The 25558-nt window shown below is 34.5% G+C and overlaps 1 protein-coding gene and 3 pseudogenes across 1 annotated transcript; all 4 read left to right on the top strand.

Annotated features, from left to right (window-relative positions):
* Positions 1-696: 696 nt before the first annotated feature.
* LOC125418530 (uncharacterized) lies at positions 697-861 on the top strand. Its single transcript, XM_048462096.1, is given in 2 exon segments — positions 697-792; positions 856-861. Coding segments are annotated over 2 exon segments (102 nt in total).
* Positions 862-4787: 3926 nt separating this feature from the next.
* Positions 4788-7373, top strand: LOC125418531 (DNA-directed RNA polymerase subunit beta'-like; annotated as a pseudogene).
* Positions 7374-7495: 122 nt separating this feature from the next.
* LOC125418532 (DNA-directed RNA polymerase subunit beta''-like) lies at positions 7496-11595 on the top strand (annotated as a pseudogene).
* A 227-nt stretch (positions 11596-11822) lies between these two features.
* Positions 11823-12520, top strand: LOC125418702 (small ribosomal subunit protein uS2c-like; annotated as a pseudogene).
* Positions 12521-25558: the final 13038 nt, after the last annotated feature.

Genomic DNA, 25558 nt, shown 5'->3' with positions numbered 1-25558 from the left:
TAGGTTTTCCATCCCCTATTGTGGCGTCGACATTACACCAAGGTTTCTAACCACAGGTTGGTTAGGGGTTGAGGTCCATTCCATTAGAACTTGAACTTAATTAAAGATCCGGGCTAATATAATACGGGTTTAGGAGTAGGTCGTCCTAGGTTCGTATCATACGTTTATACGTTACAATCTATGTAATAGATATATCTTAGACGCATAGTGGGTCATTCAGGAATGCTCAATTTGATTTACCTAGTGAGTATAGAATATACTAGTAAGTGTAGGTAAAAACAGGTCTATTGGTATTGGATTTGATAAATATCAATGCAATGAATTGTTTTTAGACCAGCCGAACCTAATTTCTTTCCATTATTTTCCATTATAATGAAATTAATTTGAATGATACATATACCTACCAATTCAACATAGCTCCAAAATATTTTATCGAAGCAATCGTTGATAAATAGATTCGGCCAAAAAAAATTTAGAGAAAAAAAATTCAATAACTTGTCATTTTTTTATTTGAATTTCTTGTCTTTGTGTGAGGTAGAAATATGCCCACCTAATTTTAACAATGAGTGAATCAATGAATGAAAGTGTAAGAATGGGGTTTAATCCCCCTTTCTGGTAAACCAATTACCCACCGAAAAGTACTATCCTTTGTAATAAGTCATACCATTCCCAAACTATTCATCCTATGAGCATAGTATGATGGCAGTCGAGCAAGTTTGCCCCCATCGTCTAGTGGTTCAGGACATCTCTCTTTCAAGGAGGTAGCAGGGATTCGACTTCCCCTGGGGTAAGGTACTATGAAAGGAAGTTGATCATGGACTATCAATAAGCATGAAATTGCCTCTTCCTGTCCAGGGTTGAGTGGTTAATGGGGACGGACTGTAAATTCATTGGCAATATGTCTATGCTGGTTCAAATCCAGCTCGGCCCAATAATTCATCGATCTACCATGATATAACCCATTTGTTGTTTTCCCAATATCCTCGATCCCAATAGGAAAAAAGTAAAAGTTTTTTATATATCTCTACTATTTAGTTACTCTATTTACTTTATTTTTTTTCCAACAAATGTTTTTTTTTCTAATGATCTAGATTCATATCAGGATCGGTAAGTGTAAAGGCTAAGGACAAGAGTAAAATAAAGAAAAACAAACCTTTTCATTGAAAGATTGATTATCCAATTGATTTGGCAATAACAAAAAGATTATTAGTAATCCACGCCACTTTCGCTAAAGCACATATCCATGTGGATAGAATATATCAGTTGCTTCTCTGTTCCAACATGACAATTCTAATCGAAAATCTAAATTGAAAGTGTTTGAATGAAATCATTAACAAAAATACATCCATTTGTCTCTCCATTTTTCTGTGAAAGGGAGTACAAATAGCCAAATTTCATTCCCAACCGGATCCCTCATTTTTTTCATTTCGATTGTTTGTTTGGGTTTGGTTAAAATCAATGGTAAGGTAAGTGTAAAGGTGGTTAGACGATACCTCATCAGATGATTGTACAAGGATCAGATGATTATACAAGGCAGGCGGTAAGTTATAGAAAAAAAGAATGGAAAAGAATGATAAATCAAAATTTAAATTAATATAAGGAATTTCTGATTGGATCAAGAATCAACCTTTGAATTCGGTATGGATAAAAGATCTTCCTATGTTATACTATTCAATTCTTGATGATGAATCGATTTGATTGCCGAGATATTGTTATTCATGATATTGATCCAACTCGATTACATCGAGACGTAATTCATCCCATTAAATTTATAGACGAAACATTTATCATCTCTATGGGATTAAATCCTGAGTTATTGATAATTAAAGAAAAATGAAATGATGAAATTATGGAAGTCAATATTCTTGCATTTATTGCTACTGCACTGTTCATTATAGTTCCTACTGCTTTTTTACTTATAATATAAGTAAAAACAGTAAGTCAGAGCACTTGATTTGAATTAAACTTGACTTTTTAGTTCTTATCAATGATTGAAGAAAAGAAATAAAATGAAAAAGATTCCAATTTTGCATATTAAATGAATGAAATGAACAAAATAGAATCAGCAGTATTCTATGAGAGACAATAGTATGGTAGAAATAAAGATTCATATTTTTTCTTTCTACCATACTATATAGTATTGTCATTGTATCGTATAAAGTTTATTGTCTGAAGATATAGGTTAACTTAATATATATCAATTTACATTATTATCTTCATATATATATATCAATTCCATATATAAATTGCATAATGTCGTGTCCCAATTCTATTTCTTCATCTAGTTCTCTTTAATTTGTGTTTATTCCAATTAATAATCGAAAGTAATCAAAAGACAACTCTTATTTGTACAATTATAATTCCTTTATTTTTGATTATTTTTAATATGAATCCCAATATCCATTGAAAGAAAGAAAAAAACCAATGAAGGAAAAAAGGGTATGGATAAAATAAAAGCAAGTAATATGTTTGTTAGCATTCCGACAAAGAAGTAATTGATTGAGCAGTTGACAGAGGTTCCGAAGGGTTCCGTGGGAACTTCTTCGGATTTCAAAAAGGATTAGTAAACCTCACCGATTTTTAACCTTTGAACCATGACATGAAATGAGTTCAATAAAGACAATATTTTATTATACGGAGTTGTAGTATCTTGCTGGACAACTACTATGTTGTTTCCCATAAAAAATGTGTATCCATGTAATAACATACTTCTTTTCTCTTTAAACAATAAAAAAAAAAATTGAAAAAAAAAGGTTCCGTTATTTCACATTGCCCATATATAACTCTGGTAAGAGTCGGGTCATCAAAATAGAAAAGTTATGAAAAATACGATTGGAATCAATTTCCTACCATTTGTATTCCTTTCGAAATACAAACATGGGAATAATTGCAATATTTTTTTGATTGAAAGAGTTCATATATTATTCATAGAATCCATTACTCCACTAGAATCAAATACCGTTTCGAAATGAAGATGTTTTTTGTTTCCATTTCAAAATGGAATTTTAATTTAAATAGTGAAATTAAAATAAAAAAAGGCTTTGCAGGGAGATCTATAAAAAAAATTGATACAGTTTGGTTCCTAAATTCAATAAGCAGTACTTCTAGAGTCCACTTCTGCCCCATACTACAAGTGAAAGGGAAAATGTAAAGACTACCATTATAGCAGCCTAAGCGAGACTTACTATATCCATGTGAATTATGTCCTCTATCTCTATAAATATGAAGGAATTATTCAATTATTGTTCACTAATAATAAAAAAATCACTAGTGCAAAGTCAACGGGGGGTTCAATCCAATAAATCCAATTATAACACGTTCTTATAATTATAAGATTTCTGGTATAATCAAAAGACATTAAGCACTAGCAAAATACGCGGGACAGCCTTTTGATTGAAGTAGCAAAAGGCTGTTACTAACATGTAGTAATAATAAAACCTATTCTTTCTTTTGGTGCCCTTCATTTTATTTTTTATTAAATCAAAAGTATAACAATATAGAATCAAGATAGATCACTATCTACCGCATACCCTTATTTCTTTCTTTCCCATCTTTCCCATTTGATCTACGTCTCGATTGGCTCTATGAAACAATCGAAGATGTCCTATTACATGTTCTTGATTAGAGATTAAAGTAAAATATTAGAGATTAAGGTAAGAATTTCTTTTTGCATTTTATTTATAATTTCTATTTATAAATTTATATTATAAATGGAAATTAGATGTTCAATATAAGTAAAATATGAAAAAAAAATTATATATTCTTTATATATAGGTATTTTGATTCTTTTGTTGATCAGGAGACACCCGGATTTGAACTGGGGAAAAAGGATTTGCAGTCCCCCACCTTACCGCTCGGCCATGCCACCAAAGCGATACAAAATATATGAAAACATTCCCTTCCATTTCGAGTGAAAAACCAAATGTGGATGTGGATTTTCAGTGATAAAAGTAAAAATTCAAGACAAATTTGAACCATTAACTATTGACATCATGTACAGATAAGATACCCGATTTATTTGTTTAAAAAATTTATGTTATGGGGTTTACATATACCCCTAATTGCTGTTATAATTGAAACTGAGAAGCCTTCTTTCTTTTATTGAAAAAATATATATATTAGTTTTGTATCAATTTGGATTTTCTTAGATCATTAGGGAAATACAGTTTTCGATTCCAATTCAAGAATCGTTCATGAATTCATAGTCACTCTCGGGTACATTATCGAATAGCACCTTTTGGTGGGAGATATGAGCAGGAGGCTTTGAGAAAACTAGCCTTTTCTGAATTATATGAAGCCAGTAAGTAAATAGTGAATCCATGGGTATTTAAACCCGACTATCTCGGAAAAAGCATAATATTTGATGGAAGAACGGGGGATCCTTTTGAACAACCTATTATAATAGGAAAGCCTTATATCTTGAAATTAATTCATCAAGTTGATGATAAAATGCATGGACGTTCTAGCGGACATTATACATAACAACCACTTAGAGGAAGGGCCAAGCAGGGGGGGCAGCGGATAGGAGAAATGGAAGTTTGGGCTTTAGAAGGATTTGGTGTCGCTCATATTTTACAAGAGATGCTTACTTATAAATCTGATCATATTAGAGCTTGCCAAGGAGTACTTGGTACTACAATCGTTGGAGGAATAATACCTAAATCGGAGGCCACTCCAGAATCTTTTCGATTGCTAGTTCAAGAATTACGATCTTTGGCTTTGAAATTGAATCATTTCCTCGTATCTGAGAAAAACTTCCAAATTAAGAAGAAGGATGCTTAATTGGAATGAATTCAAATTTTTCTTCTATGATCAATCAGTATAAACATCAACAACTTCAAATCGGATTAGTTTCTCCTCAACAAATAAGTGCTTGGGCAAAAAAAATCCTACCTAATGGAGAGATAATTGGAGAGGTGACAAAACCCTACACTTTTCATTACAAAACTAATAAACTGGAAAAAGATGGATTATTTTGTGAAAGAATATTTGGGCCTATAAAGTGGGATTTACGCTTGTGGAAATTATCGAGTAATAGAAGATGAAAAAGAAGAAGCAAAATTTTGTGAACAATGCGGAGTTGAATTTGTTGGTTCTCATATATGAAGATATCAAATGGGTTACATCAAACTAGCATGCCTAGTAACCCATGTGTGGTATTTGAAACGTCTTCCTAGTTATATTGCGAATCTTTTAGATAAGCCTCTTAAAGAATTAGAAGACCTAGTATATTGTGATGTGTGATTTGATCAAAATTATGCGTTTACAAATTCAGAACGAGAAACTGTCATCCCATTCAATCGAATTAGGATGCTCTAGATCTGACATGTCTCTTGGTAGGAGTAACATGAAACTCAAAATTATAGGTGTGTTCAATACTCCCAAGTAAAAAAAGAATTGGTCTATGGTTGATTCAGTAACAAATAAATAGAAATTTGTACCTCGTGAAAAAAATGACTTCTTTTATGGAATTAACCATTTCCTTTCTTTCTAAACGAAAGAAATTCTGTTGAACTAAGCAAATATGTCATGGTTGCACGAGTCTATCCATCGCATATAGGCGTTAAGGATATCATGAAATAACCGTTGAGGCGAAGTATAGGCGAAGTAGACTACTCAATAATTTCATATTTCATTTATTTTATTATGCCATAATTAAATAAAGAATTCAATTTAGAAAATATGATAAAACAAATAAATAAAATGAATCAATGAAATGTTGCTTGACCTTCTTTTGGAACTTGAGTAAGGAGTAGATTTTTTGGTGTTTTTATAGAATTTGAAAGTGGAAACGAAACCTCTTTATTTTCTTTGTCTTTTTTGGTGTAACTACTTGAGCCGGATGAGAGGAAACTTTCACGTCCGATTTTGAGGGGGGAAGATCCAATAGGACCCTATCTAAATTTTTCTTTTGCTAGGCCCATAACTAAAAAACCCACTTTCTTACGATTACAAGGTTCATTCGAATATGAGTTCCAATCCTAGAAATACAGCATCCCACTTTTTTTTACTACCCAAGGCTTCGAGACATTTCAAAATTGAGAAATTTCTACTAGAGCTAGGAAATTAGCTAAGAATTTTATTCGAACAAATATAGAACCTGAGTGGATGGTTTTATGTCTATTACCAGTTCTTCCTACCAAGTTAAGACCTATTATTCAGATAGATAGGGGTGAACTAATGAGCTAGGATATTAATGAACTCTATAGAAGAGTTATCTATTCGAACAATACTCTTATCAATCTATTAACCACAAGTAGATCTATGCCACGGGAATTAGTAATGTGTTAGGAGAAATTGGTACAAGAAGCCGTGGATACTCTTCTTGATAATGGAATCCACGAACAACCAATGAGGGATGATCATAATAAGGCAAAGAAAGAAGATTTCATGAGACTCTGCTTGGTAAACTTGTTAATTATTCGGGGTGCTCTGCCATTGTCATAGGTCCTTCACTTTCATTACATCAATGTGGATTGCCTCGTGAAATAGTAATAGAACTGTTCCAGACATTTGTAATTTGTGGTTTAATTAGAAAATAGTTTGCTTCGAACATAGGAGCTACTATGAGTAAAATTCATGAAAAAGAACCGTTGTATGGGAAATACTTCAAGAAGTTATGCAAAGGCATCCCGTATTGCTGAATAGGGCATCCACTCTGCATAGATTAGGCATACAGGCCTTCCAATCCATTTTAGTCGAAGGACATGCTATTTGTCTACATCCATTAGTTTGTAGGGGATTCAATGCAGACTTTGATGGGGATTAAATGGCTATTCATGTATCCTTATCTTTAGAGGCTCAAGCGAAGACTCATTTACTTAAGTTTTCTCATACGAATCTGTTATCGCCAACTATTGGAGATCCCATTTCTGTACCAACTCAAGATATGCTTATTGGGCTTTATGTATTAACGAGCGGGAATCGCCGAGGTAGTTGTGCAAATAGATATAATCCATGGAATCACTGAAATTATCAAAATGGAAGAACTGACGATAATAAGTATACGAAAGAAAAAAGAGCCCCATTTTCGTAATTCCTCTTATGCAATTGGAGCTTATCGGCAGAAAAGAATCCATTTAGATAGTCCTTTGTGGCTCCGGTGGCAACTAGATCAATGCGTTATTACTTCAAGAGAAGCTCCCCTCAAAGTTCACTATGAACCTTTGGGTACCTATCATGAGATTTATGGGCCCTATCTAATAGTAAGAAGCATAAAAAAATAATTTTTTTGTATATACGCTTGAACCACTGTTGGTCATATTTCTCTTTATCGAGAAAACAAAGAAGCTATACAAGGATTTTACGTAGCCTACTCATATGATACCAATAATATGGTATCCAAGCTAAGCAATTCTATGACACCAGTGTGAATTCAGGTCTCTCCGGTTCAAGCAGAACCATAGTTCCTGAATTTCTATGCGAATCAAGATTGAGAAAAGGAAGTTTTCCAATCATTGACTCAAACCCATTGGCGAACCCCACTCAGTGGAATATGGAGGTACTTATGGCAGAACGGGCTAATTTGGCCTTTCATAATAAAGTGATACATGGAACTGCCATTAAATGGCTTATTAGTAGATTAATAGATCACTTCGGAATGGCATATATATCACACATTATAGATCAAGTAAAGACTCTGGGATTCCGACAAACCACTGCGACATCCATTTCATTAGGAATTGATGATCTTTTAACAATACCTTCTAAGGGATGGCTAGTCCAAGATGCTGAACAACAAGGTTTGATTTTGGAAAAACACCATCATTATGGGAATGTACACACAGTGGAAAAAGTACGACAATCTATTGAGATATGGTATGCTACAATGACTATTTACAACAAGAAATGAATCCTAATTTTAGGATGACTGACCTTTTAATCCAATCCATATAATGTCCTTTTTGGGAGTTAGAGCAAATGTATCTCAAGTACACCGATTAGTAGGTACGAGAGGGTTAATGTGGGATCCACAAGGACAAATGATTGATTTACCTATCCAAAGCAATTTACGTGAAGGATTTTCTTTAACAGAATATATAATTTCTTGTTACGGAGTTCGCAAAGGAGTTGTGGATACTGCTATACAAACATCGAATGCTGGATATCTTACACGCAGACTTGTTTAAAGTAGTTAAACACATTGCTGTACGTAGAACAAATTGTGGCACTACCCAAGGTATTTTTGTGAGTCCTCGCAATGGGATGATGCCGGAAAGAATTTTTATCCAAACATTAATTGGTTGTGTATTAGCAGATGATATATATAGGCCCTTGATGTATTTCCATCCGAAATCAATACATTGGGATTGGACTTGTCAATCGATTCATAACCTTTCAAATACAACGAATCTCTATCCGAACTCCCTTTACTTGTAAAAGCACGTCTTGGATTTACCGATTATATTATGGTCGGAGCCCCACTCATAGGAACCTGGTCGAATTGGGAGAAGCTGTAGGTATTATTGCCGGTCACTCTATTGGGGAACTGGGCACTCAACTAACATTAAGAACTTTTAATACCGGTGTGGTATTCACAGGGGGTATTGCAAAACATGTATGAGCCCCTTCTAATGGAAAAATAAAATTCAATGAGGATTTGGTTCATCCTACACGTACACGCCATGGGCGTCCTATGTAGTAACTGAAAAGTTTTATTTTAGTTCAAAATGATCAATATGTAGATTCCGAACAAGTTATTGCTGAAATTCGCATGGGAAAATACACTTTAAATTTTAAAGAAAAGGTTTGAAAACATATTTATTTTGACTTAGAGGGAGAAATTCACTGGAGTACCAATGTATACCAAGCACCATAATTTACATATAGTAATGTCCATCTCTTACCGAAAACAAGTCATTTATGAATATTGTCAAGAGGTTCATGCCAATCCAGTCTCGTCCCCCTTTCACTCCACAAAGATCAAGATCATACGAATGTTCATTTTATTTCTGCTGAAGGAAAAATATTTTTTATCCTTTTAGGAAATCAAATAAATAATGATCAAGTAAAACACAAATTCTTTAGTTTGGGTATTTTTGGTAAAAAAGAAAGTATCATTTCCGATTATTCAGAAATTAATCGAATCATATATAAAGGTCATTGTAATTTCATATTTCCTTCTGTTCTACACAAAAATTATGATTTACTTTTATTGGCAAAGGGACAATGAAATAGATTCATTATTCCATTCTAGTGGATTAAAAAACAAGAGAAAGAACTAATACCTCATCCCACTATTTCGATTGTAATACCGATAATTGGTATTTTTTGTAGAAATATTGTTTTTGCTTATTTTGATGATCCTCAATACTGAAGAAAAAGTTTAGGAATTACTAAATATGGGACAATAGGGTTATATTTAATCCTAAAAAAAATAGGATTTGCTTGAGTATCAAAGAGTCAAAGAATTTAAGCCAGAATACTAAATGAAAGTAGATCGATTATTTTTCATTCTAGAGGAAGTGCATATTTTACCCGAATCTTCTTCCATAATGGTATGGAACAATAGTATCATTGGAGTAGATACATGAATCACTTTAAATATAAGAAGTCGAGCAGGCAGATTGGTACGAGTGGAGAGAACAAAAAAAAAAAAGATTGAACTTAAAATATTTTCTGGAGATATCCATTTTGCTGTAGAGATGGATAAGATATTTTGACACAGTGGCATCTTGATACCACCAGGAATGGTTAAAAAAAAAAGTAAGGAATAAAAAAAATTGGAAAATTGGATCTATGTCCAATGGATCACACCTACCAAGAAAAAATATTTTGTTTTGGTTCGGCCTGTAATCATATATGAAGTAGTGGACGGTATAAATTTAGAAACACTTTTCCCCTGAGACCCGTTGCAGGAAAGTGATAATCTAGAACTTAGAGTTGTAAATTATATTCTTTATGGAAATGGCAAACCAATTTGGGGAATTTATGGCACAAGCATTCAATTACTTCAGACTTGTTTAGTGTTGAATTGGGACCAAGACCAAAAAACTTCTTCTATCAAAGAGGCCCATGCTTCCTTTGTTGAAGTAAGGACAAATGGTTTGATTCAAGATTTCCTAAGAATCAACTTAGTGAAATCCCATATTTGATATATCAAAAAAAGGCATGATTCGTTAGGTTTAGGATTGATCTATGATAATAGGTTAAACCGTACCAATCCATTTTATTCTATTTATTCCAATGAAAGGATTCAACAATCACTTAGCCAAAATTAAGGAACTATTTGTACGTTGTTGAATAGAAGTAAGGAATCTTAACCTTTGATAATTTTGTCATCGTTGAATTGTTTTCAAATGGGTCCATTCAATTATGTAAAATATTAAAATGTAATAAAAGAATCAATTAAAGGATATCCTCCAATTAGAAATTCATTAGGCCCTTTAGGAACAGCCTCTCAAATTGATAATTACCTTTTAAAAACTCATAATCAGATCTCGGTAACTAAATATTTAAAACTTGACAATTTAGAACATACTTTTCAAGTACTTGAATATTGTTTAAGGGATGAAAACGGGAGAATTTATAATTCCACTCCATGCAACAACATCCTTTTGAATCCATTCAACTTAAATTGGCATTTCTCCGTCATAATTATGATCATAACTATTATTTAGAAACAACTAAAATAATTAGCCTGGGGTAGTTTATTTGTGAAAATGTATGTATAGGTAAAAAAGTGCTGTACCTAAAATCGAGCCAAGTTATAATTGTTCAAATTGACTCTGTAGTAATAAGATCGGCAAAGCCTTATTTCGCCACTCCAGGAGCAACTGTTCATGGCCATTATAGAGAAATACTTTCCAAAGGAGATACATTAGTTACATTTATATACTAAAAATCGAGATCTGGTGATATAACACAGGGTCTTCCAAAAGTGGAACAAGTGTTAGAATTGCATTTGATTGATTCAATATCGATGAACCTAGAAAAAAGGGTTGAGAGTTGGAACAAACAATAACAAGAGTTCTTAGAATTCCTTGGGGATTCTTGATTGGTGCTGAGCTAACTATAGTGCAAAGTCATATCTCATTGGTTAATAAGATACAAAAGGTTTATCGATCTCAGGGGTGCAGATCCATAATAGACATATAGAAATTATTGTCAAATAACATTAAAAGTGCTGATTTCAGAATATGGAATGTCTAATGTTTTTTCACCGGGAGAACAAATTAGATTGTTGCGAGCGGAATGAATGGGGCATGCTTTGGAAGAAGTGATTTGTTATAGAGCCATATTATTGGGAATAGCGAAAGCATCTTTAAATACTCAAAGTTTCATATCCGAAGTGAGTTTTCAAGAAACTGCTCCCGTTTTAGCAAAGCTACTCTATGTGGCCATATCGATTGGTTGAATGCTCTAAAAGAGAACATTGTTCTAGGGGGAATGATAACCGTTGGGACTGAATTCAAAAGATTAGTGCACCGTTCAAGGCAGCATCATAACATTCCTTTGGAAATGAAAAAGAAGAATTTATTTGAGTGGGAAATGAAAGACATTTTGTTGGACCACAGAGAATTATTTGATTTTTGCATTTCAAATAATTTATATGATATATCAAAAAAATCGTTTCTAGGATTTAATAATTCTTAAAAGCAAATTCATCCTTTTTTCTATTTGCGTTGTGGTCATTTAATTTGGTAAAAGAAATAACGATAATAACGAATAGAAAAAAAAATGAATGGTCTGGATCGTGTATCAATGGCCAATCTTCGGTAGAAGAGAAGGTTCCGTTGGATCAATTATTTATTTCTATTTTAGCTTCTCTTCTTTTCTTTTTTTCAATGAAAACATAAAAAACAGAAGAAGTATGGGGAGAAATGACAAGAAGATATTGGACCATCAATTTGGAAGAGATGATGGGAGCAGGAGTTCATTTTGGTCATGGTACTAGGAAATGGAATCCTCGAATGGCACCTTATATCTTTGCAAGGCGTAAAGGTATTCATAATATAAATCATGCTAGAACTACTCGATTTTTGGCAGAAGCTTGTGATTTAGGTTTTGATGCTACAAGTAGGGGAAAACAATTCTTAATTGTTGGTACTAAAAATAAAGTAGTAGATTCGGTAGCACAGGCTGCAATAAAGGCTCGGTGTCATTATGTTAATAAAAAAAGGCTAGATGGTATGTTAATGAATTGGTATACTATAGAAACGAGACTTCATAAATTCAGGGACTTGAGAATGGAACAAAAGATGGGGAGACTCAATCGTCTTTCGAAAAGGGATGCAGCGCTGTTGAAGAGACAATTATCTCACTCGCAAACATATCTCGGCGGGATTAAATATATAACAGGATTGCCTGATATTGAAATAATTATTGATCAGCAAGAAGAATCTACAACTCTTCACGAATGTATGACTTTGGGCATTCCAACAATACAAATTGTGATCCAAATCCAGCAGATATTTCGGTTCCAACAAATGATGACGCTATGGATTCAATTCGATTAATTCTTAACAAATTAGTATTTTCTATTTGTTAGGGCCATTCTAGCTATATACGAAACTCTTGATTAATAATAAGATAAGTAAATTATTTTTCGAACTCCATAGAATAGATTTATTGAATCGGTTACTATTTCTGACTCGCATAAGAGAGATAAAAATAACTGAGGATATTATACGATTAGTAGGTATTCAAAATATCCAATGCAAGTATGCAAATAAAAAATGAGATGGTATTCAGAATGTCCTTGAATTCATTCGAGACGTGAACAAAACGTGGATTGGAGAAGAATGAGGTCCCTGGGTTCCATTTGTTGGAATATGTTTTTATTTATTTTTTATTCGAATTGGTCAGGGGCTATTTTACCTTAGAAAATCATATAGTTACCTCATGGGGAGTTAGCCATGTCCACAAATGATATAAATACTACTGTTGCTTTAGCTTTACTCACGTCAGTAGCATATTTCTATGCGGGCCTTTCAAAAAAGGGATTGGGTTATTTTGGTAAATACATTCAACCAATAACAATATATTAGCCGATGAATTAGTAGTTGTTGTTCTTGTTTCTTTAGTACCTTTAGTGGTTCCTATACCTATCATGTTCCTTGGATTATTTACAAGTGGCATTCAAGCTCTTATTTTTGTAACCTTAGCTACGGCTTATACAGGCGAATCCATGGAAGGTCATCATTGATTAGTTTTTGACATAGTCTTTTTTTTAGCTTAGCCTGACGGCATGTCTACGTGTCTCAAAGTAATCCATTTGGACTTAAGGAAGAAAAGTATACAAATAAGATGGAAATAAGAATAAAGTATATACAATCTATAGTAATAGTAAAAAGAATATTACGATATTAAGTTAAGGAGTTGTAAAAAAAAGATAAAAAAAAAAAGGAAAGAGATCTAAAAGATCTTTTTCCTCAAATTCCTGTTTGGTCGATTTATACCACCCTCCAATGAATACTCCCTTTCTATTGATATTGTTTTGTTCATTCAATTCACTGATTGACCCAAAAAAATTAATAAATAATAAATTATATGAACTTCAATCAACTCAATCCCGATATTTCTATGCAATGATTATGTCTAACGAATTTGTCAGTTAGATTGATTGTACTCATGGGGGATAATGATAAGTAAAACCAGAAGATAAGGGTTTACAAAAAGGATATTTATTAAAAAAAGGGGTTGATTAGAGGAGGAGGGGGGGTCGAACTAGATGTATGTAATCTAATCGTTACAAGACAATTCTTATGTATGTTTCGAAGAATGATTATAGAATCTGTTGAAATGTGGTGATCTTGCCACAATGTGCAAGGTAGTTCGGTTACACTTGCACTCTTTGTTTTGCAACATCAAAGACCAAACATTATTTATGTTTATACATTTTATTTTATCTTGTAATGTTTAAGAACAATCCTTTTTGTAATGCCCTAAGCTCATTATCTAGCTTAAGGCCTTTTTTGTCTAGTTTCTGGAATTGTATTTCCAGCAACATAAGTCCACTTCTTTGGATTCCGTTTGAAGTAGGTTTGGGATTTGGACCTAAATTTTGGTATGATACACTAGATATGCAGAGGAAGAAGCATAAAAAATAATGGCCCAATTTGGAGCTGGGAAGGCTGAGTTAAGCCCAAAACAATCTAACCCTTGTGCAGTGTTGTTGCCCAGAAAACTGGGCAAAACTGCCTCGGGTTTGATTATTTTTGAATGGGTAAATGGACTTTGTTTTATCTGGTTTTTGGCTAGAACATAGTTTAATATTCACAAAGGCTTCCCTCCAATTTTCAAGTCAAATGGAGCTGGTTTTCAAATTCAAATGCGTTAGACAAGCTGGACTACCCATTAAAGAAGGTTTCTTGCATGCCCAGCACATTGATTAGAGTTAGTTGAGGTAGTTTGGCTTGGTTGGTTACTTTTAATAATTTTGAATTTATTGCTCAATATGGCAGCATGCCTTATTGTCTTTTTGATGTATTTAAAAATATGAAAATTGTAATGAAAAATGTTGAGAAAGAAAATATTCAAAAACAGATTTTGAAAAACAACATTTTTGGCTCTCTTTCTCTCATCTACTACATTTTGGTTTCTTCTTCTTCCCAAAAGCTAACAACCTTCTCAAGAACCCTAAACCTCCATTAAAACCAGAAACAAAACCTAAACAAACCCAAAAAAAAAAAAAAAAAAAACAAAATCAAGAACCAAGAACCAACAACAATCATTCTTGACTAACACCTTGAATGATTGTGCTTTAGGGTACAACAACATAAACCTACACCAAATTCCATCATGGTATCAGAGCATAGTGTAATTTCTTAGGACCTTGTGAGCTTTCAACCTAGACCATTTTATTTGTGAGAGGATCCCCCACCTAAAGCCTTCCAACCGAAACCAAAACCTCCCAAAAAGACTAGTTGAAACTCACCAAAACACCACCACCCGAGAGCTTGTTCTTGTGTCCATTTTTCAAAACTTTTCAAAAACCATTTTTTCAAATGGCCTCACAATCCTTTGTAACCCCAACACCACCTAAGTTTGAAGGCCAAAACTATTCCATTTGGAGTATAAAAATGAAAGCCTACCTTCAAGCCTTTGGTTTATGCGAAGTCATAGAAGAAGGTTATGTAGTGGAGGAGTTGAGAGCTAATGCAACCCAAGCACAAAGAAATGCACATGAGGCCGAAGTTGCCAAGGGGTTCAAGGCCCTCACTGCTTTGCACTCCTCCATGAGTGATTCCATTTTTACAAGGATAATGTCATGCATAAGTGCTAGAGAGGTTTGGATAAAGCTTCAAGAGGAGTTCCATGGAAATACTAGAACTCGGCAAATGCAAGTTTTAAACCTAAGAAGAGAGTTTGAGACCTTGAAGATGAAAGAGAATGAGCTTGTCAAGGATTTCATGGAAAGGATGCTCAAAGTGGTAAATCAAATTCGGGTCCTTGGTGAGCAATTGACCGATCAAAGGGTAGTAGAGAAAGTATTGGTGAGCTTACCCGAAAGGTTTGAAGCTAAGATTTCCTCCCTTGAAGAATCTAGAAATCTTAGTGAAATAACCTTGAGTGAGCTCATCGATGCTCTTCAAGCAACTGAACAAAGGAGAGCCATTAGAAAGGAGGAGACCATAGAGAGTGCATTCTATGGTGGCCACGGCAACAAAAAGAAGAATAAAGGAAGGAAGAGCAACAACACCAACCAAACTGGTTTTACAACCAACAACAACACAAACAACAACAAAAGTGGATGGAATCAACAACAACAACAACAAAGCCATCAAAACCGAGGAGGGCATCCACCTTGCCCTCATTGCAAGAAGCCTGGACATCCACCATCCAAGTGTTTTTGGAGGCCACATTGCCAAAGTATGCAAGCAAAGGAGACAACAAGCCAATGTGGTTAATGAAGAAGCCGAGAACCTATTTGTGGCCACATGCCTTAAAGCCACAAGTAGTGGTCTCGGCTGGCTTGTGGATAGTGGTTGCTCACACCACATGAGTTTCCAAAAGGATGGCTTTATGGAGCTTGACCGAAACTACAAAACCAAAGTGAAGATTGGTGATGGCCGGTTCATGAAAGTAGAAGGCAAAGGAGATGTGTGCTTGAACACCAAGGAAGGTACCAAAATTATAAAAGATGTGCTATATGTTCCTAGTTTGTGTGAAAACTTTCTTAGTGTAGCACAATTGGTAGAAAGAGGCTTTGCTTTAAATTTTGCAAAAGATGGATGTATCATATATGATGCTTGTGGTAATGAGCTGTTTAAGGTACCATTGAAGGACAAAAGCTATAGATTGGACCTAGTCAATAATGAACAAGCCTTAAAAACCAAAGTGGAGTCCATTTCTCAACTTTGGCATAAAAGGCTTGGGCATTCTAGCTATGGTGCCATGAAAAACACCAATGCCATTGTGAAGGACATGCCAAAGATTGAGGAGATGAAAAGCCTATGTGATGTATACGAACTAGGGAAATCCACACGGCTTCCATTCCCTAAAGCCGGTTCATGGAGAGCTAAGGAGAAGCTTGAGCTAGTCCATTCGGATGTGTGTGGACCAATGAGTTTGTCATCAATTGGAGGATGTAAGTACTTCCTAACCTTCATTGATGACTACTCAAGGATGTGTTGGGTATATTTTCTAACAACCAAGTCACAAGTGCTTGAGAAGTTCATGGAATTCAAGAAGATGGTGGAAACCCAAAGCAATGCAAAGATGAAGTGCTTGAGAACCGACAATGGTGGAGAATATACAAGTTTGGCTATGGAGGATTTTTGCAAAGAAAATGGAATGGTGCATCAATTCACAACACCATACACACCACAACAAAATGGTGTTTGTGAGAGGAAAAATAGGACCTTGATGGAGATGACAAGGTGCATGATACATGAGAAGAACATGCCAAAGAAGTTTTGGGCCGAAGCCATATACACGGCTAGCTACATCCAAAACCGAGCATAAACTAAAGCCAATGAGTCCAAGACACCCTATAAGATATGGTATGGAGAAAAACCATCTTTGGGCAACATAAAAATCTTTGGAGTGTTTGTTTTCTTCATGTTCATCCACACATGAGAGACAAGCTTGACAAAAGGGCAAATGTGGGCATCTTGGTCGGCTTTAGTGAGGTTACCAAAGGTTTTAGGGTTTTCAACTTGGAAACCAAGAAACTTGTGGTAACAAGGGATGTGAGGATTGATGAAGATGCTGTTTGGGATTGGACAAAGGAGGAGCTTCTTGTCCATGAAGATAATGCTCGGTTGGATGATGAAGAAGAAGAAACCAATGACAATGACAATGAAGAAAATGAAGATGATGAAGAGGATGCACTTGAGACCATTGGAGCTGAATTGGAGATTGGAGATGGTGTTAGAGGAGAAAGGCCATTGCTTGAAATATATGAAAGGTGCAATGTTGCCTTGAGTGATCCTACCAATGCTCAAGAAGCTATGCAAAAGAAAGAGTGGATGGAGGCCATGCAAACCGAAATGGATATGATAGAAAAGAATGAAACTTGGTCTTTGGTTTCTAAACCTAAAAACAAGAAACCAATTGGTGTAAAGTGGATGTTTAGGGCCAAGTTCAACCCGGATGGAACAATATGCAAGCACAAGGCAAGGCTTGTGGCAAAAGGCTATGCACAACAAGCGGGTGTAGATTATGGAGAGACGTTTGCACCGGTTGCAAGAATGGAGACCATAAGGCTCATCCTATCCATCTCGGCTTCAATGTCATGGAAGGTGTACCACCTTGATGTAAAGTCGGCTTTCTTGAATGGTGTGCTTCAAGAGGAGGTTTATGTCAAGCAACCCGAGGGCTTCATTGTTCAAGGACATGAGGACAAAGTCTACCATCTACACAAGGCACTTTACGGGTTAAAGCAAGCACCTAGGGCTTGGTATGGCAAGATTGATGGTTACTTGACCTACCAAGGCTTTAGGAGGAGTCCAAATGAGCCAACACTATACATAAGGAATGAAGAAGGCATGATTGTTATCTCACTCTATGTGGATGATTTGTTGGTCACGGGTGAAAATGAAAAGAATGTGGAAGTTTTGAAAAATGAACTTGAAAAGGAGTTTGAAATGTCAAGCCTTGGTGAAATGAATTACTTGCTTGGAGTGGAAGTGATGCAATGCTCTAGGGGTATTTTCATATCTCAAGAGAAATACATCAAAGATCTTTTGAAAAAGTTCAACCTTGATGAATGCAAGCCAATGTCAACACCAGTGAGCCAAGGAGACAAATACAAGAAGGAGGATGGCACACCAAAGGTAAACCCGACCCTATATAGAAACATGATAGGAAGTGATGTGATTCCGCCCGAGGCCGCTCAACCGATAACCCGCTGGGGTGCTGACTCGACACGGATGAAGACTAGGCCAATCAAAAGAGCTCAAATTAAGAGATTTAAGGGCAACCTGGGAGTATTTATACAGAGTTTAATCAATCTCAACAGAGATTGTTCATACTTGAAGATACAAAGCCTATTCGAAGCATCCAAGTGGTGGAAGCCGATATGGACCCGGGTGACGGTTTTGATACATTTTTGGAGTCCGGGAAGCATGAAATGGTTCCAATGCTTTATGGGTTCAATACATATGCCTAAGAGGTCATGGAATCAAGTTAAATCAGCCTCAAATGCAATCAAAAAGGGCTTGTACGGACAGCCTCAACAATTTGGCCGAATTTGCTGTATTGCTTGCTGGCTTTACTGTATTTTACTGTTTTAGCCTTTTCTTATTTTTCCAAGCATGGGCAACGTGTGGGACTTCATATTCAGCTTATTTGGCATCCTACAAAGCATCTAGAAGCTGATTTGAAGCTCAAAGAGGTCAAAGATTGATCAAAGTCAACTTGATCAAAAAAGCTAGTATTTTAGTTTCCTAATTTTATTCTACTTTTTGTTTTAGGAAACTACCATTATTTTTAGTTTCTATTTATTTATTTTCTGGACAAATAAGATTAAGAAAGTTATTATTTTATTATTTTCATTGTAAATTAATTAATTCCTAATTCAAAATAAAGGAATTAATTAATCCAAATTAGATTAGGAAAAGGAAAGTTTCGGCCAAGGTAGACTTCTTCATTGTGTGGCCAGTTTTTCCTAGGGTTTTTAGGGTTTATTTTGTTTCTTTCAAAGCCTATTTAAAGGCTTATTTTTCATTAATAATATAACTTTAAAACTTTGATTTGATTAAGAAAATACTTGTGAGATTAATTATCTCTTTGTTCTTTGAGAACACCTAAAACACCATTAGAGAAATTGGTTGTTTTAGCTTGACTTATCAATAGGTTTTCCATCCCCTATTGTGGCGTCTACATTATACCAAGGTTTCTAACCACAGGTTGGTTAGGGGTTGAGGTCCATTCCATTAGAACTTGAACTTAATGAAAGATCCGGGCTAATATAATACGGGTTTAGGAGCAGGTCGTCCTAGGTTCGTATCATTTGGTATCAGAGCTAAGTTTTGTTCAGGTTTGATCTATCTTTATTTGCTTTATTTGTTTTTGTGTTATTTTGCAATTTTAGCATTAGGTTAAGGTTGCATCTGTTCCATACACGTTCAGCATATCTTTAAAAAAAAATAAAAAAATTCATTCCTAGTTGAATTAGGTTTCCTAGTTTTATCGTATTTTTGTTTCCTAATTTGTTGGTTGTCTTTTATCATTGTTCTTGATAATTTTGGTTTTTGTTGATTTTTCTTTGCTGTTTTAGTCTTAAATATTTGCATTCATACATTTAGACAAAAAAAAAAAAAAAAAAAACAGAAGGTGACTTGCGGCAACAACTTTAAAAAAAAAAAAAAAAAAACTGCACATTTGTGTTTATTTGGAAGTCACGGGTTTGGTGAATTTTTGGAGTTGGAATTGCAAAATTTGTTGTTTATTCTTGCTACTGCAGTTGTGTCTAATATTCAGTGAGGTAAAAAAAAAAAAAAAAAAAAGAGAGAAGAAAAAAAAAAAAAGAAGAAAGCCGAATATAAAAAAAATATATATATATATATATCGGTTTGTTGAAAATTGGTGTTGAAGTTTGTTGCTGGAAATTTCTTGTAACTGCTGCTCTTTTGATTATTTATTCCATATTTGGAGTTTCTGGAGAGTTATTTTTTTTTTGCTGCTGGATATTTGAGTTTGAGTGCTAAATTATTTGGATTAAAATTAGATAAAGGAATTGATACAAAACTTGAATTACAAGAACAACAACCAACACTTTTCTATAATTTTGTTCTCTTTGATTCTTGTTCGTATTTGAATTTCTTTTTCTGGAATTTTATTCTTGAACTCATAATCTACTACCATCTGGTGCAGTTTTAAAAAATTCCAACGTTTTCCCATTATTTTGTGTTTTCTTGTCTAGAAAGCCGAAAAATTAGGATTTGTTGGATTCTTTCGGTATTGCCTACTTTTTGCTACTGCTTTGTTGATAAGTTTAATTAAAGCATACTAGTGATCTAATTGCTGTTTGTGGGTGTTTTAATTAGAACTTTGAGATAATTCATTGAGTGGAAAAAGGCAAGAGTGTGTGAGCTTAAAAGAGGATAAAAGCCGAAACTAGTGTGCAAACACGAGTGTTGAGACCTTGTTTGAGTGAAACACGTGAGGGAGTGAATATTGTGAGGATTTATTCTATTTTTGTAGTATTTTACTAACATGGCAGATTCTAGAATAAGAAGAGGGGATCCACCCTTGAGGATCAATGAGGAAGAGTCCGTAGCATTCCATGGCGATGACCGAGCTACCGGAAGTGGAGACCAAGTGGACTTGAGAACTATTTTGGAATCAATACAGCGGATGAGTGCTCAATTTGAGAATGTAAATCAAAGAGTGGGAAGATTAGAAGCCTCACAAGGAAGGCCGAATACAAGAAATAGGCAAGAATTCCATGGAGGACGAGGCCATGTTTTAATTAAACTTATCAACAAAACAGTAAGCAAAAATAAACAAATACCGAAAGGAATGAAAAAAAACCTATTTTCGGTTTTTCTAGACAAAATAAAGCAAATTGATGAGAAAACTTTGGAATTTTGAAGAACTGGACCAGATGGTAATAGATTATGAGTTCAAGAATAAAATTCTAGAAAAAGAAATTCAAATACGAACAAGAATCAAATTGAACAAAAATATAGAATAATGTTGGTTGTTGTTCTTGTAATTCAAGTTTTGTATCAATTCCTTTATCTAATTTTAATCCAAATAATTTAAACACCCAAAATCCAAATATCCAGCAGTAAAAAAATAATTTCCCAGCTACTCAAATATTGAATAAATAATCAAAAAACCAGCAGCTCCAACAAATTTCCAGCAAACAAATCAAACTCCAACAAACCGAAATATTTTTCTTTTCTTTTTTTTTTTTTTCGGCTTTACTTCTTCTTTTTTTTTTTTTTTTTTTTCACTCACAGAACATAAACAACTGCAGTAGCAAGAAAATTACCAAAATTGCAATTCCAACTCCAAAACAAACACCAAACCCGTGACCTCCAAATAAACACAAATGTGCAGTTTTTTTTTTTTTTTTAATATATGAATGCAAATATTTAAGACTAAAACAGCAAAGAAATATCAACAAAAACCAAAATCAACAAGAACAATGATGAAAAACAACCAACAAACTAGGAAACAAAAATACGATAAAACTAGGAAATCCTAATTCAACTAGGAATAAATTTTTATTTATTTATTTTTTTTTTTGAATGCTGAACGTGTATAGGATGGATGCAACCTCAACCTAATGCTAAAATTGCAGAATAACACAAAAACAAATACAGCAAATAAAGATAGATCAAACCTGAACAAAATTTAGCTCTGATACCAAATGATACGAACCTAGGACGACATACTCCTAAACCCGTATTATATTAGCTCGGATCTTAATTAAGTTCAAGTTATAATGGAATGGACCTCAACCCCTAACCAACCTGTGGTTAGAAACCTTGGTATAATGTAGACGCCACAATAGGGGATGGAAAACCTATTGATAAGTCAAGCTAAAACAACCAATTCTCTAATGGTGTTTTAGGTGTTCTCAAAGAACAAAGAGATAATTAATCTCACAACTATTTTCTCAATCAAATCAAAGTTAATTCTTATTGATAACTAAGCCTTTTAAATAGGCTTTGAAATAAACAAAATAAACCCCAAAAACCCTAGGTAAAACCGGCCACTCACATAAAGAATCCTAGTTGGTCGAAACTATACTTCCTTTCCTAATCTAAGTTTGATTAATTAATTCCTTTATATTAAATTATGAATTAATTAATTTACAATGGAAAGAATAAAATAAAAAAAACCTTCCTAAAGTTATTTGTCCAGAAAATAAATAAATAAAAACCTAAAAATAATGGTAGTTTCCTAAAACAAAAAGTAAGAACAAATTAGGAAACTAAAAAATGGTAAATTTCGGCTATGTTGGTAATGACCCTTCTTTGATCCAATTGGACTCCAAATCAGCTTCAATAGTCTTTTTGGGATGCCAACTAAGCTTATTGTGAAGTACCTCACGTTGCCCTTGCTTGGAAGTATGAGAAAAGGCTAATACAATAAAATACAGTAAAGCCAGCAAGGAATACAACAAATCCGGCCTTTTCTTCCCCTTGTGCGCAAACCACCTTCTTGGTCGGCTTTGAAGCTGCTTTGGCTGGTTTCTATGACTCATCCTCCATATGAATTGAACCCATAAGGATGGGGTTCCAATTCATACAACCCAGCTTCCTTATTATCACCAAAAACGTCACCCGGCCCTGTTTTGGCTTCTATTGCTTGTATGAGTAAAACAGGCCTTGGTTCTTTAGATATGGCCAACCCCTCTTAACTATGACTTATTCCTTGTATGAAGACAGCAAGATTGTCCTTGAACTTCTTGGATTGGGCCCTAGTGATCGGTCCCACCTTCATTTGTATTGGGTCAGCACCCTAGCGGGTTGTCGGTCGAACAGTCTCGGGTGGATTCGCATCACAACCTTCTCAAGAACCCTAAACCTCCATTAAAACCAAAAACAAAACCTTAACAAACCAAAAAAAAAAAAACAAAATCAAGAACCAACAACCAACAACAATCATTCTTGACTAACATCTTGAATGATTGTGCTCTAGGGTACAACAACATAATCCTACACCAAATTCCATCACCCACAACAACAAAAGTCAAAGATTATGCCACGAAGGGATGGACTTTTTCACGTCTTAGAATAGATCAATGAAAATGCTTACAAACTTTATTTGCAAGGTGAGTATAATTTGATTGCTAAATTTATTGTTGTTGGCATATTTCCTTTGCTACAGGTGATCTTTTAGATTTGAGGGCAAATCCTCTTCAAGAGGAGGGGAATTATGAGAATCTGTCCGTGCCCGCACAACCGACAACTCGCTGAGGTGCTGACCCGATACAGATGAAGATCTGGCCAATCAATAGGGCTCAAACTAAGAGATTTTAGGACAACCTGGATGCTTTTATATAGGGAGTAATCAATTCGCAAAAGGGCTTGACAATACCTGAAGATACAAGACCCGTTTTAAGCATCCAAATGGTGGAGACCAATACTGACTTGGGTAGCTGTTTCATGCAAATTTGGACTCCGGGAAGCAAGGAATGGTTCCAACACTTCATGAACTCAATGAATATCATTAAAGGACATGGAATCCAGCCAAGTCAGAATCAAAAGCATCTAAAAAGGACTTGTACGGACAGCATCTCAATTTGGCCGAAAATGTGTTGTTTAGCTGCTGGCTTTGACTTTTCTTCTTCTTTGACTTATTCCAATCAAGGGGAAATGTGTGGGAATCATTATTAATCATATTTGGCATCCTAAATAGCATATGGAAGCTGATTTAGAGCCCAAACAAGCTGGAGATTGTTCAAAGATACCTTAGTAGTCAAACTAGTCAACTAGTTTCGTAATTTGATTTTGACTTTTTCTTTTAGGAAATTAGTCTTTTATTGGGTTTCTATTTATTTATTTGCTGGCAAAATCAACTTAGAAAAATTATTATTTTATTATTTTCATTGTAAATTAATTAATTCCTAATTCAAAAAGAAAGGAATTAATTCAGAAAGAAAGGAATTAATTAATCCAAATTAGATTAGGAAAATGGTGAATTTCGGCCAAGCTAGGTTTCCTATTCTCTGGTGGCCGGTTTTACCTAGCTAATTAGGGTTTTATTTTGTAACTTTTTAGCCTATTTAGGGGCTTGTTTTATCAATAATAATCAGTACAATATTCATGCAGAAATTTATTTGTGACATTGAATTCTCTTTATTCTCTTTGAACACCTAAAACACCATTAGTGAATGAGCATGTTATTTTGGCTTATCAATTGGAGATCCATCACCTATTATGGCGTCTTCATTATACCAAAGTTTCTAATCATAGGTTGGTTAGGGGTTAAGGTGACCATTAGAACTTGAACATAATTAGATCCAGGCTAATATAATACGGGTTTAAGCACAAGTCGTCCTAGGTTCATATTAGAAGGGATTCGCCCTAACTACCTTTCAATTAAGTAGGCTAGATGAAAGGAATTGACTACAATTATAAATTTTTCTTACTTGTTTGGGATTGGGGGATGATGCTGACATCAGAAAACATAGACTCGATTCTCGTTCAAACTACTGAAATGAAGCAAAGGCTGGGGTATTGTGACACAAACTGACCACTCACTACTTCAACTCCTTAACTCGCTTGTTGCCTATGGCTCCTTCTGATACGAACCTAGGACGACCTGCTTCTAAACCCGTATTATATTAGCCCGGATCTTTAATTAAGTTCAAGTTCTAATGGAATGGACCTCAACCCCTAACCAACCTGTGGTTAGAAACCTTGGTATAATGTAGACGCCACAATAGGGGATGGAAAAACTATTGATAAGTCAAGCCAAAACAACCAATTCTCTAATGGTGTTTTAGGTGTTCTCAAAGAACAAAGAGATAATTAATCTCACAAGTAGTTTCTTAATCAAATCAAAGTTTTTTTTATTATTGAAAAATAAGCCTTTAAATAGGCTTGAAAGAAACAAAATAAACCCTAAAAAATAGTTCAAAACCGGACTCCTATAGGAATTAGGAAACTTGACCGAATTCTAATATGTCCTAAACTAAGTTCCCTAAACTAAATTTGATTAATTAATTCCTTTATTCTAAATTAGGAATTAATTAATTTAAAATGAAAATAATAAAATAATAACTTTCCTAAACTTATTTGTCCAGAAAATAAATAAATAAAAACTAAAAAGTAATGGTAGTTTCCTAAAACAAAAAGTAGAATAAAATTAGGAAACTAGAATACTAGCTTTTTGACTAATTTGACTTTGACCAATCTTTGACAGAATTGAGCTCCAAATCAGCTTCAATATGCTTTTTAGGATGCCAAATAAGCTTGTTGTGAAGTCCCACACGTTTCCCATGCTTGGAAAAATAAGAAAAGGCTAATACAGTAAAATACAGTAAAGCTAGCAAGCAATACAGCAAATTCGGCCAAATTGTTGGGGCTGTCCGTACAAGCCCTTTTTGATTGCATTTGAGGCTGATTTGACTTGATTCCATGACCTCTTAGGCATATGTATTGAACCCATAAAGCATTGGAACCATTTCATACTTCTCGAACTCCAA

Source organism: Ziziphus jujuba, chromosome 12 (genome assembly GCF_031755915.1).
Source record: "Ziziphus jujuba cultivar Dongzao chromosome 12, ASM3175591v1".
NCBI classification, from domain to species: domain Eukaryota; kingdom Viridiplantae; phylum Streptophyta; class Magnoliopsida; order Rosales; family Rhamnaceae; genus Ziziphus; species Ziziphus jujuba.
The sequence above is the reverse complement of the archived record's forward strand: the minus strand, read 5'-3'. Positions and strand labels throughout refer to the sequence as shown.